Source organism: Aquarana catesbeiana, linkage group LG07 (genome assembly GCF_042186555.1).
Source record: "Aquarana catesbeiana isolate 2022-GZ linkage group LG07, ASM4218655v1, whole genome shotgun sequence".
In the NCBI taxonomy this organism is placed as follows: domain Eukaryota; kingdom Metazoa; phylum Chordata; class Amphibia; order Anura; family Ranidae; genus Aquarana; species Aquarana catesbeiana.
The window spans coordinates 267,734,306-267,754,119 of NC_133330.1; the positions used below are offsets into that span (position 1 = coordinate 267,734,306).

Here is a 19,814-nt window from a genome sequence, read left to right on the forward strand (position 1 = left end):
CATATTTTGCACCCATTGCAATTCCACATATCTGTTTATAATATTTATTGTTGTGCCAGAAATAATTAGAGTCTAAACTATATTTCAAGCAATCTAATATGTATCTTCTTTATTTACATTTCAGGTTACTCAGCTTTCTCAAAGCCCACTTTGTTGCCTGTATAGCTTCTTCATGATTGATGACTGTATACAGGGATGAGACGTCTGCTGTTGCCAAATAGATAGGGCCGTCATTCAAGATAACTCCATTAAGGAGTTGGATAAGATGTTTAGTATCTCTTAAGTAGGATCTCGTGATCTTCACCACTGGTTGTAAAAACCAGTCGATGTATTCACCAATTCGTGCTCCTACCGAATTGATCCCATTCACTATAGGCCTTCCTGGAGGTTTGCATTTGTCCTTGTGTATCTTTGGTAGCGTATAGATTACGGGTACCTTGCAAGTTTTAGGCTGTAGATATATGGCTTCTTTTTTTTTAGGAGGCCTTTATCCACTCCTTTTTGAATAACCTTAGCCAGTTCTTTTTTGTATCTTGTCGTTGGGTTGTTTAATAATAACTGGTAGGTATCCTTATCGTTGACCTGTCGATTTAATTCTTCATTGTAGTCGACTTTGGATTGAATAACTATGGCTCCTCCCTTATCAGCTTGTCTTATTACAATATCATTTCTTGCTTCTAGTTTTTTTATTCCACTTGTTAGACTTCTTGAATCACGCATATTCTTTATTTTTAACTCCTGTAAATCACTTAAAATCATTCTTTTAAAAACTTCTATGTGTCCATCATTCCCAGTGGGTGGATTGAAAAGAGATTTGTTCCTCAGATTGCTGAATATAGTCCCACTGTTGTCCGGTATATTCATTCTTCTTTTTTCTAATGGGTTACTAAGCATATATTTTTTTATATTCAAACTCCTGATGAATTTATTGATGTCCACATACACATTAAATTTATTAAGGTTCTTCTTTGGGGCGAATTTAAGGCCTTTATCAAGAACCCTAATTTTTTCCTGTGTTAATTCCACCCCACTGATATTAATGATACCTTCCCCTAATACTCTCTTTTCCTTTTGTTTTTTGATTCCTGCTCGGCATCCTCTTCTCGTTTTTCGTTTTTTCCTTTCCTCTTTTCTACAGATCTTCTTGGGGTGTTTCTTGGTTGCTCCCCCCTGTCTTAATCTCTCTGTCCTTCTTGTCTCCTGTCTTCTCTTCTTCTCATTTTTCTGTCCGGGCTGGGATTTGGGGTACGCCTGTCGTATCTCCGTGGAGGATCCTCTCGATACTGCGTCTCGGAGATTCTCGGTGGCGTTGTTCTAAAAAACGATATGGTGTTCTCTCTCGTTCATATCTATCAAAATGTTGATTAGGATGCCACAGGGATCTCCCTCCATCATCATGTCTTTGCAACTGTTCGTATCTGTTCTGTACCGGAATGGTGTAGTAATCCATGCGTGGGGGAGAACCTCCTCTTCTTCTGTTATCGTATCGATAATATCCATCATCTCTTCCAGATCTTTCCTCTCTTCTTATTCTATCAGGGTATTGATTATTCCTTTCTCCATTGTTCTCATAATTTTTCCACCTGGGATGAGGGGATCTTCTATCCCATGGGGACTGATGGTATGGTCTTCCTTGGTAGTTATTGGAATGTCCATTGTTCTTCCAGAAAGGTTTTTTCCAATTATTGCCCTTCCATCTTTGTTGTTGTTGAGGGGTATTGTAGGTATTGTAGTTTGCTTGAGTTCTATTACTAGGTAGGGGTTCATCGATTTTTCTTTCATTTGGAATTTCCATCATCTTTACTTCTTTAACTGGGGTGCTGTTATTGGAATTTATGATTACCTTTTCAATTTTGTTTTTCCATTTAAACACAAGGTCATCATTGAAATCCTTTATATCCCTCTGGTACTTCTTTCTTTTCCGTGCAGCAGTTTCTTTATCTTTTTGTTCTATATCACGATTCAGTTGTTTAGATAACGCAATGAATTCTGGTAATTCTTTGGAAGGTTCCAAAGTAATTTTAATTTCTTCAATGGTTTTGTTTAAAAGCCTAATTTTCTTTTGTTTTCTCTTCCTCAGAAATTCCAATAGTTCTAAGCCCTTCTCATTGAAGAAATGGAACCATTCATCAGTAGATTCTTTATCTACTAAGCCATCATTTATAGGTACCTCCCAGCGGAGTCTCCTGGGTACTATCTTATCCTTGATATATTTCTCATGTGTTATCAGGTCCCACCAGGCATTGATTTTTTCTCCATTAGATGTCCTATCTTTCTAAAGCCATTCTCAATATCTCCTACCTGGTTGGTTTCTTGTTTGTTAAAGACTGTGTCAATGTCTAAAGTTCTGTTATCTAAAAACTGGAACACTTCCATGGTATGCAGCACTAGTAGGATTGAGAAAATAACAAACTAAAATAGCAAAGAGCTAGTGCGCAAAACCACACTCACAGAGACCGTGGACAATGGTAACCAAAATTAGAGCAGCTGCCAGCATATGAGGTGTCCTCACCCACCCTAATGAAAAACGTATTAATGGTGAAAGTATGTGGCACTAATCTAAGTGTACCATTCACAATGATGGACGAAAAGGGTACCCACGCATACCCTCTGGAGGAGGTGAACAGCTTCTGGACCTTGCACATAAGCATTAACCATCTGCTTGACTTGGCCCATTGGGGGCCGCTAATTGAGGTGAGAGGCTGGGGGAAACACTTGTGGGTCGCACCAGATTTGAAGTGAAGGATTTCAGCACAAAGTCACCTTACTGGCATGTTACTATTGATTATTTGTTTGGATATCAAGAATCGCACTGCATGAAGCAACATTTATTTGGACTTGATCACATCACATGTCACAGTTTCTATTTTAATTTTTAATTTATATATTTTTTTCTATTTTTAGCAATTTAATTTTTTCAGGTGGGAGGGGTGTTGAATTTTGGAATATTTTTTATTATCGCATTTGTATATGCATATATTTTCACGATTGTCACTTTTTTTACACTTAATCACCCATTGTTGTCGATCATTATGCACACTGTATTTATTTTATGAATTGTTATTTATTTAACGTCAATATTTTTTCACCATCTATATTCATTTAATATTTGTGACCACATTTTTACTCAATGCGTTTTAGGAACATTGGATTATTTATTTATTATTTTATTTAGAATGACCACTAGCATTCAACACTTTAGTATAGTTTATTACTCCTCCACGAGAGAAAATAGGAGTGTTTTACTGTAGTACAGTGTTCATGTGAATACAACATGCACACTGGGTCATATTCACCCTTTCCAAGTATTCATTGGTTGCTTTATTGGTTATAGGCAACATGTGTATTGTATATTAAGGTAGTACTGAGTGTTTGGCTACTTTGTATTTTCGTCCATCATTGTGAATGGTACACTTAGATTAGCGCCACATACTTTCACCATTAATACGTTGTTCATTAGGGTGGGTGAGGACACCTCATATGCTGGCAGCTGCTCTAATTTTGGTTATCATTGTCCACGGTCTCTGTGAGTGTGGTTTTGCGCACTAGCTCTTTGCTATTTTAGTGTCTGCATCTTATTAGATGTTCAGGTATTCAGACAGTTGCAGGTGGTGTGATTGGTGAATACAATAGCCAGCAGTCAAGATGTCCTCAACCACTGTGTTTAGCTTGGAATGGGCAATAGACTGATTTTTTTATATCAGCCTGTGGGACTGAATGAGATACACCAAGCCATGTATGGTTAGCCTTCGTAAACTAGATGAAGCTTTGTTCACTTTGAATGCCAAATCATGCACATAGGAAAAAGACAAACAGGATTTTTGCCTGTATGTGATTGGATGATTACATTGAAAACAGCTTCACCTTATTCACTAAGCGAAGTCTCTATTTCTTTAGTAAATAAACAATTAGCGTTTACCCTAGCAGAAAATATTCTTACTAGAAATCAACTAATTAATTCTTTAAAATCACCTGTCCACCTTCTCTTATTCTTAGGACTATGGTACACTAGAAATCCTGAACTACTGATAGAGTAATTACTCAATGAGTTGGTGAGTGATATTTTGCAGTATTTTTGTCATTTTGGGAGTTATGGCACATACACTTAAAGATGTATTTATAAAACAGTGAATGTGACATTAAACAATTCACTGCAGGTGAATATCCCTAGTGAATTTGTTTAAATATGCAGTAAACTTTTCACCACCAGTGAATGTTCAGTGAATGCCACCTTCACTACCTAAATGTGCTGAGCTGGTGTACTTTAATAAATATATGATGGATACTTTTGGCGGTTTTCTCTTGTTTGTTTTGAATTTAACTATTTTAGTCAGCGGACAAACTGATTTCTCAGTTGTTTTCAATCATGTCTATATTCCAATTTATAACAAAATAATAATTGCAGCACTTATTTTAACCGTTTCAGCCCCGGAAGATTTTACCCCCTTCCTGACCAGTGCACTTTTTGTGATTCAGCACTGCGTCGCTTTAACTGACAATTGCGCGGTCGTGCGACGTTGCACCCAAACAAAATTGATGTCCTTTTTTCCCCACAATTAGAGCTTTCTTTTAGTGGTATTTGATCACCTCTGTGGTTTTTATTTTTTGCGCTAGAAACAGAAAAGCAACAATTTTGAAAAAAAAGAAACATTTTTTACTTTTTGCTATAATAAATATCCCCCAAAGATATATAAAAAACTTTTTTTTTCCTCAGTTTAGGCCGATATGTATTCTTCTACATATTTTTGGTAAAAAAAATCACAACAACCGTATATTGATTGGTTTGCGCAAAAGTTATAGCGTCTACAAAATAGGGAATAGTTTTATGGCATTTTTATTATTTTTTTTTTTTTTACCAATAATGGTGGCGATCTGCAATTTTTATCGGAACTGCAACATTATGGCGGACGCTTCGGACAATTTTGACACATTTTTGGGACCATTGTCATTTATACAGTGATCAGTGCTATAAAAATGCATTGATTACTGTAAAAATGTCACTGGCAGGGAAGGGGTTAACACTAGGGGCCGATCAAGGGGTTAATTGTGTTCCCTGGGAGGTGACTCTAACTGAAGGGGGGAGGGGACTGTGTAGGGGAGATGGCAGATCGCTTTTCATACTCTGTATAAACAGACGATCTGTCTCTTCTACCCTCAGTGAACCGGAAACTGTGTGTTTACACACACAGATCCCGGTTCTCTGTGTGTCAGCCGCGATCGCAGGAGCCCTTCGGTGATCGTGACCGCTGGGCACTCGCATTAGCTCCGGGGGCGAGCGGCGGGCGCTCACACGCCCCTAGTGTGCACAGGGCGAAGCGGCGTAACATAACGTCGCTTCGCCCAGCCATGCCATTCTGCCGCAGTACAACTGCGGCGGCTGCTCGGCAAGTGGTTAATAATACAGTATATAAAAAATGAATGCATAATAAATCATTCTAATAAATATTAAGATCGAATAAAGTTTTTTTTTTTTTTTTTCCTAAAGACAAATCCACACTGTGCACTACTAGTACTAAGTGCACTTGGAAGTGCAGTCACTATATATCTGAGAGGGACATAAAAATAAAAAAACAACATTTTTTCTTGTACATGATTGGATGATAGAAATCAACAGAGCTTCCCCTCATTTCAGATCTAACCCTCAGATCTACAGCGATTGCACTTTCAAGTGCACTATTAGTGCACAGTGGATTTGCCTTTAGTAAATAAACCCCACCATCCTTCAAACTATAAATCAAAATATTTTTAACTAAAATTAATTTTAAACTAAATAAGTTCAAATAAAGCAATCCAATGGTGTAACAACTAAAAAATCCCCATCGCCAATGTTATTCTTACAAATGAAGAAAAATCTTTGATCCAAGGTGACTTCTACCACTAATACGGGAGAACACACTTACCAGAAGTGCATGCCTATCTCAATACAAGATCAGTGTTTGCTTCTACATACACTCTACATTTGAGAGTTTTTATTATCTTTATATGGTGTTAGCTTATTGTTTATACACACATGAATACTTTTTGTAGGTTTTTAGTATTCAATATTATTGTTTGTATATTATACCTTCACTGTTTTGAGCATATTATTCATTTATTTATCTGTTATTTCATTAGAGCATGTTACTGGTGATCACATTTTATATGTCTTTCACCTGATTTGGTTGTAGTTTTCCAATTGTCGTTTGAAGTTATTATTTTTTTTTTCCTTTTTGCATAGTATTGGGAATTTAATTCTGCACCCACACCTTTTTCCACTTATCTGACTCCACCTTGGCCTGATTCACCGTGGCTGATTTACTAAAGGAATTGAGAATGTTCACACTATAAATTGAATGAAGGTTCACTTCAAGAATCCAATTCTAAAAAAAAACAAAAAACAACTCCCTGTTCACTTATTTCATCTGCCCATGATTGGGTAATGTATTGGGGAACATTCTCAAATTATCTTCAGTATCTCTCTGACCAGCTGGTATGAACAAACAAAAATTAAGCGAGTGAACAAGCAAACTTACCAAAATCGTTATAGCAACTTCAAGGGCTTCGCTTCCAGTTCCTCCAATTGGCAGAAAAAGATTTTGCTATAAACAAAATGCAACAGGATTATGTATGCATGCATGTCAAATATTTCACTTAATATAGATAAGGTGTAGCTTTAAATATTGCAGATGACTTAACTTGAACAAACAAGTTAAAATTTCTGAAAAATGAACTTACATTTTAAAAAAAAATAGATAAATGTTTTATTTTTCATTTTTTTATCGTAGTTGTGTGTGTGATCAGTGCTCATTTATGCTTCTAGTGTTGGCATTTTTTTGATTTTTAAATATTTGAGTACATTACTGTATCAGATTAGAAAGTTATCATATTATCTACAAAATTCACAGTAACAGATCCCAAAAAACATGGAGATATTTTTGCAGCATTAGGAGCTTTGATGATTTATGATCACAGGCACACATACTTTTTATGTCTTTATTTTTGTCATGTGGACATTTACTATGAAAGATTGTGAACTTTGATATATATGTATGTGAGAATGGAATAATTTGTGTTATATATGTATATATATATATATATATATATATATATATATATATTTATTGCTGTGAACACTCACCTCCAATCCAATCCTGATGCATGTACACAGTGTATGACTTATACCCTCTGCTCCTATATATAGAAGATACGTTACAATACTTGTCCTGCAGAACCTCGGGTGATTTATTCAAATATTTGCAAAATCCACAAACTTCATATGTGATAAATCCATGCAATCTGTATCACATTTTTGAAATGCCCACAGTCCTTCCTCAGGTAACGTATGTATAAAACTGAAATAAATCATCTCCATCTTAAGCCACTGTTTACACTGAATGCGGCTTTGCAATTGCACTACTTCAGTGTGATTTTAAAGTCGCCGATCAGTGCGATTTCATGTGTGGCTTGCCAACATCTGTGCAAATTCATGCACAGATGTCAATGCAAGTTGCACATGAAATCATCATAAATAGTGCAGGAACCTTAAAAAAACACATAGAAAAGACAAGTCCATATGGACAGTATAGTTGGAGTGGATCTGGTTCTCCCTAAACTACAGTCTTTGACCTTTTTAGGTCTTAAAAAATATGAATCTTTGCCATGTTTGTCCTGTGTACATTGTTCTAACATGATTAAGGGTTCATCTTTTACAAAAACACACAAAAAAAGACATCAAAGGGTACAAGGCATGTCAGAGCTCTTTTGTAGTTTATGCAGTAAAATGCCGCTGTGGTTTGTACTATATCAGGGAGAAGACACAGAGGATGAAATATAGATTATCACAGCATAAATCCTCAAGGGGAGCAGATCAGCCAGAGCTCCCTGTTTCCAAACATGTTTCTATGCACAGCCAGACATTCCATCTCCCAGCTTAGATTTATAATCATTGATCATGTTTCTAGATCATGGAGGGGTGACAACAGGGAACTGCAGCTGAAGTGCAGAGAGGTTAAGCTGGCCATAGGTGGATCGAATCTCAACGCATTTGGCAAGGAGCGGCCAAAATTTGATCCAGGATGGTTGTACTAAAGTCAATCCATCAGAACAGATCATTGTGTTCTGCTGGCCAGGAAGGATCCTCACCAGCAGAACACAATAGTGCTGCAGTAGGGATTTCCCCATCAACACTGACTGTGATGATAGGGAATCAAGTATTTTTTTTCCATTCAACTGTGGTGGAAAGAAAGAAAATTATATCATCTATGACCTGCATTAAATTGATAGTTGAACTGGACACTATACAGATCAAAGAATTAAATGCTGACATGGATTTATTCCTTTTCTTATGAGATTTATCAGTCTTTATTTTATGTATATTTTTTACAGGTTGTACTGTGAATGGAGAATAGAGTATAAACACCAAGATAATTCATTTCCAGTGGATTGTACACATTACATAAATGTCATGTTTTTGGGCTCATACACACTAGCAGTTGAGTTGGCGGTAAAACCCCACATTTGAGCCATGGTTTTACCACCCCAAGCCCTCCCCTTTTGCCTAAAAAATACATCAACCATGGGTTAATACATGCCACAGCCACAATGCTTTGCTTCATGGCCACAACAGGAATTAAACCCACTGTTGCATTCTGTGGGCATTACTATCCACCAAACGTGACGCAGTCAAGTGAATGGAGCCAGTCTACAACCGCCCCACAGCCACATACAATGCACATTGTTGCAGCACAGTGGTGTGGCATTAATATGGTTAAAACAGTTGGTGAGGAGGTGAGATATTTCCTTCTTATTGCCTCCCAAACACCTTATCCATATTGCTCTGTGAGAGCGGTTCTTTGATACAACGTAGTGGAGGGATCTGTGTACAGGTGTTAAATGTTTCCGGTTGCAATTAAGATTTTAAAGAAAATGCTCTGTTTCAGCTTTGTACATGCTTCACCTGAGCAAGGACTGTGATGGTTCAAGAGATTACATGGATTTATCACATATGAGGTTTGTCGATTTTACAAATTTTTAAATAAATCACTTGAGGACCTTTGAAGAAGTCCGGAGATTGGACGCTATGCATCAAAGAAGTGGGGCTGTGAGGCTGATGATGTCATGCTAATTGTGTCCAGTGCGTCCACGTTTATTGTTTCAGGTCTGATTTCAGCCGGAATTTTTGGCTGAATTCGGACCTGAAACGGACCAAAAGATGCACAGGACCGCTGTGCAAATTTGCACCAGAGCCGCAGCAGAGATATGTGAACCGGCTCCATAGAGAGCCAGTAATAATCTCCTGCTATTTCAAATGTGGGGATGCACTAGTGTGAACCCAGCCTATAGGGATCACTGCAAAGGCAGTATTGGATTCCTTCATTTCCCTTAAAGGAAGGAAGCACTTTTGACTTTTACATTTTCAGGTCTGGATTTGAGCAGCCTAACTTACCACTGGTGGTGTTTGCACTAAGTGTATGCATAAGGAGGCTCACTTTTATCACACCAGAAGAATCATTTATTGTAGAAGTTTGGATAATTCACTGTGAATACACAGGATTATCTTGGTTTATGGACTTTTTTGGCACAAATATACTTTGAGTGACTGATGCACTTTAATGGGATTTCATGATTTGATGCCCTTTTGTATTACGTGTATAATATTTTATTTATTTATTTAGGTATTATTCATTGAATTGCATTACGCTACTATTTATTATTTTATATTTTTCTCAGTTAATGGTAGTGCTGCACTATTGGGGACTCTTTGCTACAATGTAAAGTAGTGAGTGTACAGCTTGTATAACAGTGTAAATTTGCTGTCCCCTCAAAATAACTCAACACACAGCCATTAATGTCTAAACTGCTGGCAACAAATGTGAGTACCCCCCTAAGTGAAAATGTCCAAATTGGGTGCATTCAACCATTTTTCCTCCCCAGTGTCACGTGACTCATTACTGTTACATGGTCTAAGATGTGAATGGGGAGCAGGTGTGTTAAATTTGGTGTTATCACTCTCACTCTCTCATACTGGTCACTGGAAGTTCAGCATGGCACCTCATGGCAAAGAACTCTCTGAGGATCTTAAAAAAAGAATTGTTGCTCTACATAAAGATGGCCTAGGCTATAAGAAGATTGCAAAGACCCTGAAACTGAGCTGCACCATGGTGGCCAAGACCATACAGTGGTTTAACAGGACAGGTTCCACTCAGAACAGGCTTCGCCATGGTCGACCAAAGAAGTTGAGTGCATGTGCTCAGCATCATATCCAGAGGATGTCTTTGGGAAATAGATGTATGAGTGCTGCCAGCATTGCTGCAGAGGTTGAGGGGGTGGGGGGTCAGCCTGTCAGTGCTCAGCCCATACGCCACACACTGCATCAAATTGGTCTGCATGGCTGTCATCCCAGAAGGAAGCCTCTTCTAAAGATGATGAACAAGAAAGCCCACAAACAGTTTACTAAAGACAAGCAGACTAAGGACATAGGGGGTTATTTACGAAAGGAAAATCCACTTTACACTACAAGTGCAAACTACAAGTGCAAAGTGCACTTGAAATTGCAGTGAAAGTGCACTTGGAAGTGCAGTTGATGTAGATCCGAGGGAGACGTGCAAGGAAAATAAACAAACAGCATTTTAGCTTGCACATGATTGGATGATAAAATCAGCAGAGCTTCCCCTCATTTCAGATCTACCCCTCAGATTTACAGCGATTGCACTTCCAAGTGCACTTTCAGTGCAATTTCAACTGCACTTTGCACTTGTAGTTTGCACTTGTAGTGCAAAGTGGATTTGCCTTTCCTAAATAACCCCCATAGATTACTGGAAGTATGTCCTGTGGTCTGATGAGACCAAGATAAACTTATTTGGTTCAGATGTTGTCAAGCATGTGTGGCAGCAACCAGGTGAGGAGTACAAAGACAAGTGTGTCTTGCCTACAGTCAAGCATGGTGGTGGGAATGTCATGGTCTGGGGCAGCATGAGTGCTGCTAGCACTGGGAAGCTACAGTTCATTGAGGAAACCATGAATACCATGTACAGGGGGTCCCCTAGTTACAAACATCCAACTTACAAACGACTCCTACTTACAAACGGGGGGAGACAACAGGAAGTGAGAGGAAATCTACCCCTAGGAAGGGAAATTCACTCCTGTAAGATCTATTATGGGGAAAAGGAACCTCCACTGATGCTTTATCACCAAGGCTTGTTTCCACAACAATCAAAAATTTTCAAAATCCAATTGTCATTGGGACAGAAAGTGAGGTGAAATCTTCTGAAGAGGAGCACAGACAGCAAAACAAATGTTACAGGGGTGATAACCCTTCCCTATGCTATCCAAAAAGCTTAAAAATAGTTTTTTTGGGTGGAGCTACACTTAAAAAATGTACCTGTTCCGACTTACAAACAGATTCAACTTAAGAACAAACCTACAGTCCCTAACTTGTTTGTAACCCGGGGACCCCCTGTACTGTGACATACTGAAGCAGAGCACAATTCCCTCCCTTGGGAGACTGGGCCGCAGGGCAGTATTCCAACATGATAACAACCCCAAACACACCTCCAAGATGACCACTGCCTTGCTAAAGAAGCTGAGGGTAAAGGTGATGGACTGGCCAAGCATGTCTCCAGACCTAAACCCTAATAAGCATCTGTGGGGCATCCTCAAATGGAAAGTGGAGCGCAAGGTCTCTAACATCCACCAGCTCCATGATGTCTCCATGGAGGAGTGGAAGAGGATTCCAGTGGCAACCTGTGAAGTTCTGGTGAACTCCATGCCCAAGAGGGTTAAGGCATTGTTGGAAAATAATGGTGACCACACAAAATATTGACACTTTGGGCCCAATTTGAACATGTTAACTTAGGGGTGGACTCACTTTTGTTGCCAGCGGTTTATACATTAATGGCTGTGTGTTGAGTTATTTTGAGGGGACAGCAAATTTACACTGTTATACAAGCTGTACACTCACTACTTTACATTGTAGCAAAGTGTAATTTCTTCAGTGTTGTCACATACAAAGATATAATAAAATATTTACAAAAATTTGAGGGGTACACTCACTTTTGTGAGATACTGTGTATGCATGTGTGTGTATATATATATGAGTGTACTGATATGCATGCATGCATACATACATTTACTACAGTGTTTGTATTTTTGTTTCCATGAAGCTAAGCAAAACTTATTTAATTTCTGTCATTTATCAAAAGTGTTGTCAATCTTTGTAAAAAAATGTTGCCATTATTTTTACTTACAAATGCAAACAGCAAAGCACAGTGACCAATTTGACAATAATTAATAATTTTTGTTTGCTCTGTATGCTGTGATTCAGTGAAAGGCAAAATGTGATTGGTTATCATAGATTCCTGCACTTTGCACACTTCATTGTTCATTGAACTGGTTTACTGAGATGGATTCTGAACATCTGAATATCAACTCATGAAGAGAAGCATTTGAAAGTAAAATTTTGAATTGAAGATTGAAGATGTTGCCTTGTGCGTGATTGGATGATGCGTTATTGAATCAGAATTACTGAAATCATTTGATTTTCTGCTATATGTCATGTTTGAATGTGGCTCATGAGCTGGAAACACATGGCATACATTATATTAAAATGAGATATAAAAAATATAGGTAAATGGAGAGAGACTTACTAAAGTTTGATCTTTATCAAGATAGTTATCAAACTGGCAGTTTGTACACTCCTGCAACAAGAGTATAAAGTACATTGTTAGAAATAATAATAATATTAATAATAATAACAGTAATAACAAAATACTTAAGTGAAAATGATAAATAAGGGAATTCCATTAATTTTTGTGATTTTGGTAGTATCTTTTTTCCATGTCTATAAGCTGTATCATGTATTAAATTGGTTCTAAAGGTAGAGAGTTTTTTAATGTAATGCATTCTCTGCATTAAGTTAAAAAAAACTTCAGTGTTCAGCTCCTTCCCCCATCCCCCATTATACATACCTGAGCCTGATTTCTATCCAGTGCTGTACCTGAGAGCAGTGGCTCCCTCCACACTCTCTCTCTCCACTCTCTCTCTCTCCTCTCTGGCCATGGGGGAATCCATAGGCTCCTGATGCTGTCAATTGTAGCCATTTAGCAAAGAGCAGAGATGGGGCTGAGTTGCTCTGTGTGTGTTAATAGACACACAGAGCCCAACTCAGGATCAATGAGCATGAATGCCCCCCTAATAAGCAGCTTGCTATGGGGGCACTCAGAAGGGGGATGGAGCCAGGAGCACTGGCTGGGACCCCAGAAGAGGAGGATCAGGGCTGCTCTGTGCAAAACCATTGCACAGAACAGATACGTTTATGATTAAAAAAATGTATTGTTTGGGGAAAAAATATAAACAAATTCCCTTTACAGTACAATCAGTTTAAAGCTTAGTGGCAGCAAAAGTCAAAAAGAAAAACTAAAAGTATAAAAAAAACTTACAGTTAGTAGGATGTGTCCCTTGTGCTAATTCTTTTTCTGGTGAAAACCTCCTCCACCCTGCTCCCTCCAACCCCACCACTCTAATCTTCCAGTGTGGTAGGGGTCAATTTTCTTTTACTGGATAGACTTTAGTAAATATTTTCCTATGTTCATGTTGGTCATAAAAAGAAAAAAATATCTATTTTTCAACAGCTAATCTATACATAAAGTCTTAAAATTAGTACTCCGTACCAGAAAGTTAATGAATGCTTGCACTGCAATGTTGTAATTCTCTACATTGTGATCCTCCTAAAAAAATAAGCAGTCAAAGTTAAAGTTAAGTCAAACTTACTACATGGCAAATTTATTGTAACTGCCCTATTAAAATTGGATTTCTTAAAGCAATCTCAGCAAACCAGTAACACTTTAATAAAAGTCTTTGGCTGGGTGACAGCTGTTTTTTTGTGCTCCTGTCTGCCAGCATATTCTATAGCAATGTTTCTCAACTCCAGTCTTCATGGTGTCCCAACAGGTCATGTTTTCAGTATTTCCCTCCGATGAAACAGGTGTGGTAATTACTAAAGGCCCGTACACACGATCCGAATATCGGACAAAAAATACTGCTTTCGATGCGATCGTATGATAATTGGATCATTAGTACAGAGCTTTCGAGAGCCGATCACGACAGTTCATCTGATATTATTCGATCGGACAAGCACGAAAATGTTCCTCGTACAATACCAGATTGTACAATTTTTGTTTAGTCAGTACAGTTGTCGTCCGAAAATACAATACAAATACATTACAACACATGACATCACTTCCGATTATTTTTTCTGTCGTATGAGAATTTTCGCAACTTTAGGAACGTATTCAATTTCTACTTGCGACTAGTAAGCGAAAAAAGTCGGGCGATCTGTCGTCTGATTTTCGGATCGTGTACGGGGCATTAGGCAGTGAAACTGGTCAAATCATCTGTGCAAAATAATGGGAAGCCTGAAAACATGACCTGTTGGGGCTCCTTGATGACTGGCAATGAGAAACACTGTTCTATAATAAGGCCATTGGCCTAAAGTGTCATGGCAAATGTAATTTTAAAAAGAAAATGTCCTAGACACCAAAATTCTTTTTAGCACACCAAATCCGATCTGTTGTCAGTGATTAAAGTGTCCATTTATGAACCGATATATGCCACAATAGTGACTATCACTTGTCTCCACTGTACAGTGGTTTATGTGGCTGTGATGAGGAGTGGAGATGTTGTTCTGTCTCCCACTGCAGCAAAATCAGAAGAAATGATCTCCCTCCCCACTTCTCCACCTCAGAGATGGTAATAGCAGGGAAAGAGAAGAGAAACAGTCATGGGGGGTAATTTACTAAAGGCAAATCCACTGTGCACTTCCGAATGCACTGCAAGTACACTTGGAAGTGCAGTTACTGTAGATCTAAAGGGGGACATGCAAGGAAATTAAAAAACAGTATTTTTGCTTGCACATGATTGGATGATAAAATCAGTAGAGATTCCCCTCATTTCATATCTTCCCCTCAGATCTACAGCGACTGCACTTCCAAATGCACTAGCAGTGCAGAGTGGATTTGCCTTTAGTAAATCAACCCCAATGTGATGAGGAAGCAGATGAATGTCACTGATTGGTAGCTCCAGTAAAATCCCCCTTCTCATTCAGGTTATATATTTACCTACGTGTGTACATATACAACTATAAATATACACCATATGAATAATATATACATAGCAGTTTGTTTGTTTTGTTTTTTTTGGGGGGGGGGGTGCAATATATTGCCATGCTTCTTATGTCTTATAAAAGTCAGAGACCATTACACCCTAACAACAATTTCCTAGTGCTTAGGGGATCATGCCCTTTATATTCCCTGGGATCTAGTGTGGGTATATTTTCATACTAGACCTCAATATATTCCCATTGTGTATGTGGACAGTAAAAATAATAATAAAAGTCCTCTTGGAGAGGGACCATGCCTGAATAATTGTACTCTTATCATAAATACATTTGGTTACAAATGTAATTGTCTTAAAACAAATAAAAACACAATTTCTTGCATAGCCCCTGCCCAATAAGTCTTACTTTAACTGTAATGTTTTCTTCTTTCGCCTGCTTACTTTCATTTTTATTGAAGAGTGCTTTCTCCTCACTTCCAATACACACCATGGCCATTGATTGCATATTCTATCACTTTTATTCTCAGTCAGAGAAGAACAATTGTTAATAAACACGCCCTCCTCTGAGGCATTTATATGCAGTGAATAGCTATGATATGTGCAGGTCAGATTGCATCTTGTTAAATGGACACCTAAGAAAACAAGCAGTGCTTGACAAGATTAATTGCAAACCTTAAAAACATCATGACTTTTATTTTTAAATCTTTTCCCTATCACCTCAAACTTCTGAACATCCTGGCTTTTTGTATTATTATTTTCTTTTTTTTTTTAATTGTTATTAAAGGTTAAAAAATGTCTGTATAGGACCCAGCAGAAAAAAAGCAAATGCATTTCAGGGGCTTAACAAACTTCCCCTTCATCATGATTCAGGTCTGTTTTCATGGACTCAGATAAACAGATATCAGACAAATCTGTGGTTTTGCCAGTGTTAATGAGCACATCAAAGGACCTGATGAAGGGGGAGTCTGTTTTGGCCCCTGAAATGCATTGTTTTTTTTCTGCTATGAATCAGTTTTATCAATAAAAGCTTTGGCTGCTTGTTTGGTTCTCTCATTAGACTGTATATATGTTTTTATTGCTGTCTGTGTCTCTGCTAAGAAGTTTAGTTTCACCTTCCCTGTTTGTCCTGATGACCATTGACGCAGGACATAAGGTGATGAAAAATGAAAATGTTACAGCTGTTACCAGGACAAGAGATGAGTGGAAATCTTCAATGTGGGGACACCTGTTTCTGTAACTGTAAATTCCCCATCATATAGAGATTTCCTCTCACTTCCTGATGCATCTTCAGAATGTAAATTAAAGTACATTTAAAAAAAAAAATTGAAAGAGCTTGAAACATTTCATGCTTATTTAGTTATATCTTTATTTATTTTTTTCTAACTATTTAGTCTACTCTCTTGCTGTTAATAGGCTAAACTCAAGTGAGCTTAGGATGGTGAAAAAGTATTATTTTCTAGAATTAGTCCAAGCCACATTATGAAGGATAACATTTCTATTACATATCTCACATTTCAGCTTCACTTCACTTCACATTCTCAGCTTTCTCCACTGTTTTACAGAAACTGCTTCACAGTGGTGGCTGGTGATAAACTGTTTCCTTTGGAGGGGGAGTGGCAAACAAGCGCCCCCCCCCCCCCCAGGTCCACTCTCATGCCTCCATTGCTGCGGCTTCCCAGGTGTTCCATCAAATCATGAAGTGTTTGGAACGCATAACGCCATGAAACGCATAGCGCATGCGCAGTAAGTATTTTTTGGTCGGAATGTCAGTTCCGTTACAAAATCTGATCGGTAGCAGTAATCTGATAGAACACCAGCTTCCTCAGCTTCCCCTCCTGGCCAACCCAATCTGCCTCCTGTCCTGATTGGCCAGGAGTAGAAGCCGGGAGACAATAGTGAATATTGATATTGGCCATTAGAGCCTCAGGCTCTAATCATGTGGATTGAGAAAAAACAAACTAATAGAAACCTATGAATCCAGTTCCCCGCACATGCATTCTGCATGCAAACTAGGGAGCTGTATGCAAACTGGGGGGGGGTGGCACCCCTGCGCCCCTTATGGACCGGCCGCTTCTGCTGCTTCATGAGAAAAATAATCACATTTTTATACCTAGTAGTAGATAACTGGAGGTGAATGTGATTAACTACAGCTAAGTATACCATGACCTGGGTAAATGAGATGCTCCACAGACATTATTTTTGTATAGTGGCTTTTCATAAGCAGTGCTTTCAAAGTAGGGTTATTTAGTAACATCTTGTTATAGTCTCAATAAAATGTACCTCAAATTTAATGTATGCACAAACATAATTGCCAATAGCAGGAAATAAATATCCAAATTCCTGAAAATGAACAACATATGTTAGTGATGAATATATTTAACACTATTAACAAAGAAATGCATTGTAATAGTACAGGGTTATGACAGTTTGTTTGGCAAGTAGAGCTTTTGAAATGAATAGAGCTAATTTAGTAAAGGAATAGAGACTGTTTACTTAGCAAAGTGAATGTTCCCTTACAGTAGCTTAGTAAAACAATGATACTGTGTTCACTTCAATCACACTTAAGCCGGCCATACATGGATCAAAATTTGGTCAGTTCAGCAGGGACTGGCTGAATTCCGATCCATGTCTGGGCTAGCTGGTTGTACATAAGTCGATCTATCAATTGACTTGTGTACAAACAGCCTGTTGGGTTTTTCCAGAATGATCAATGCCATCAGCTCCCCACCCGGCAGAACATAAAAGCTCTGCTGGAGTGATTCCTCCATCCACATTGAGTGTGTGAATGGAGGAATCAGATCTTTTCTTGTTTAACCCACTGGTTGAACAAAAAAAAGATCAGTGTATATGCTGCCCTAAATAACAATCCCGTGTATTAAATGTGAACACAATTTTTCTTTACTCACTTTGCTATGTAAACAGCCTCTCTATACCTTTAGTACAGTAACCTTGTAAAAGTGAGGATTTTTTTCATGAAACAAATACAGGATAACATTGCTTTAAGAGCCCTTTCACACTGCCAGCGCAGGGGCGTCGGTGGTAAAGCGCAGCTAGTTTTAGCTGCGCTTTACCGTTGTTTTTCTGGCACTTTTCAGGCGTTAGCGGGGCGCTTTTAACCCCCGCTAGCAGCCGAATAAAGGGTTAAAAGCGCCCGCAATGAATTCAATGGGCAGGGGTGCTAAAGTGCCTCACAAAGAAGCTGCTTTCAAGGCTTTTTTTTTAATGTCCTGCCAGCGCAGCGCCCCAGTGTGAAAGCACTCAGGCTTTGACACTGGGATTGCAGATGAGGCTTTTTTCAGGTGCTTTACTGGTGCTATTTTTAGCCTCCAGTGTGAAAGGGGTCTTAAAGGTAAAATTAAAGATGCAATATATCTGTAGACAAAATTAACAAAATGTGTGTGTAACCAAGAACAGTTCTATACTGTACCATATAATCCATTTTATATTCCAATCATAAAATTAGAGGTGACATAACAGCATGATTTAGTATTTGAGCAGTTGTACTGGATTTCACTTACCCATACAATGCATTACCCAGATTCTTATTGAACTAAATTAAGAATAGCACACTGTATCTTGTCTTGATGACAAATTAAGCAAATAAATAAGAACAAAAAACAATTGTTTATTATCATGTTAAATACTACGTTACCGTTAGTGCTTGAATCAGACAATTATGTACTTTTGCTTTAGGATTTACTGGACATTTAGTACCTATAATGCAACATAGACATAGTTTATTGCTGCTTGAAGACCCTCAAAAATATGTCCACATTTTTCTAGCAATATAATACAAATCTTATTTAATGATTAATAGTGCGTAACACCATTACCGTCACCAACATCGCCGTTGCTACCGAAGCTCAGACCGAACAGTGCAAAAAGCAGGATGACCTTCATTGTACTGATTGCTGATTTCAGCTCAGTGGGTGGTTGCCTGTACTTCTCAGCTCCTCTTTTAAACTTGTTAAAGTCAGTGACATCATTAAACACATGACATTGACACTGACACATGTCCTAGACGGCAAAAAACTTTTATGATGTAACATCCAATAAAATCTGTTGGCAGCACTTAAGAAAACAAACAGTGTTTGCCAAGACTAAATGTAAGCATTAAAGACAAGACTTTTTAGTTTTTTTTAAATTTTGCTTCCTACTATTTCATCTTTCTGCACATCATGGTCTTTATATGATTTCTTTGTATTTTATGATGAGAATTGCACTTTCCTTTTTAATCCAACTAGACTTAGTTTTTATTTTTTTATAGGAAAAATACAACAGAGGGTTCCACAATAAGTACTCGGATAAATTGGTATATTAAATATTATATTGTGTATATTTTATAAAATTATATGCACAATTTTAGGGACATCCTATTATACTGCATTCTTTAAATCGTTATGATCAGCAATGCAACTCACCATGCCCACTAGCCAGGTTCTCAGTAATGTTAGTAGAACTAGATGTGCTTATTAAAACAACAAGGAAGAGTAGTTCAAAAATTAGTAATACATCAAACTTTGACCTAAAACCTAAAATTCAGTTTTATTTAAGGAACCACTTGTCTTGGCTGCAGCACCTCACTGGAATAGGAACTTGGGTGGATTCCAATGGTACCTATAATACAAAGGAGAGAGACAGAGGGCAGCACCATCTTAAGGCTGACCATAGAGGGTTTGAATCTCGGTTGGTTCCTGCTGAACCAAACCATGTATGGGCAGACT

General features: G+C 38.0%; 1 protein-coding gene across 3 annotated transcripts in view; it reads right to left on the reverse strand.

The window, feature by feature from the left end:
* Positions 1-19,071, reverse strand: part of LOC141103572 (uncharacterized) — a 64,952-nt gene extending 45,881 nt beyond the window's left edge. For 2 of the 3 annotated variants that reach the window (XM_073593313.1, XM_073593312.1), the window contains exons 1-6: positions 18,924-19,071; positions 18,743-18,804; positions 17,371-17,430; positions 13,647-13,703; positions 12,624-12,674; positions 6,513-6,578 (exon numbers count right to left, since the gene is read on the reverse strand). In XM_073593313.1, the coding sequence (XP_073449414.1) occupies positions 6,513-6,578; positions 12,624-12,674; positions 13,647-13,703; positions 17,371-17,430; positions 18,743-18,804; positions 18,924-18,990 (363 nt within the window). In that variant the 5' untranslated portion in view covers positions 18,991-19,071. The remainder of the gene's footprint in view (positions 1-6,512; positions 6,579-12,623; positions 12,675-13,646; positions 13,704-17,370; positions 17,431-18,742; positions 18,805-18,923) is intronic. The other variant, XM_073593314.1, reaches the window with a different exon arrangement.
* Positions 19,072-19,814: the final 743 nt, after the last annotated feature.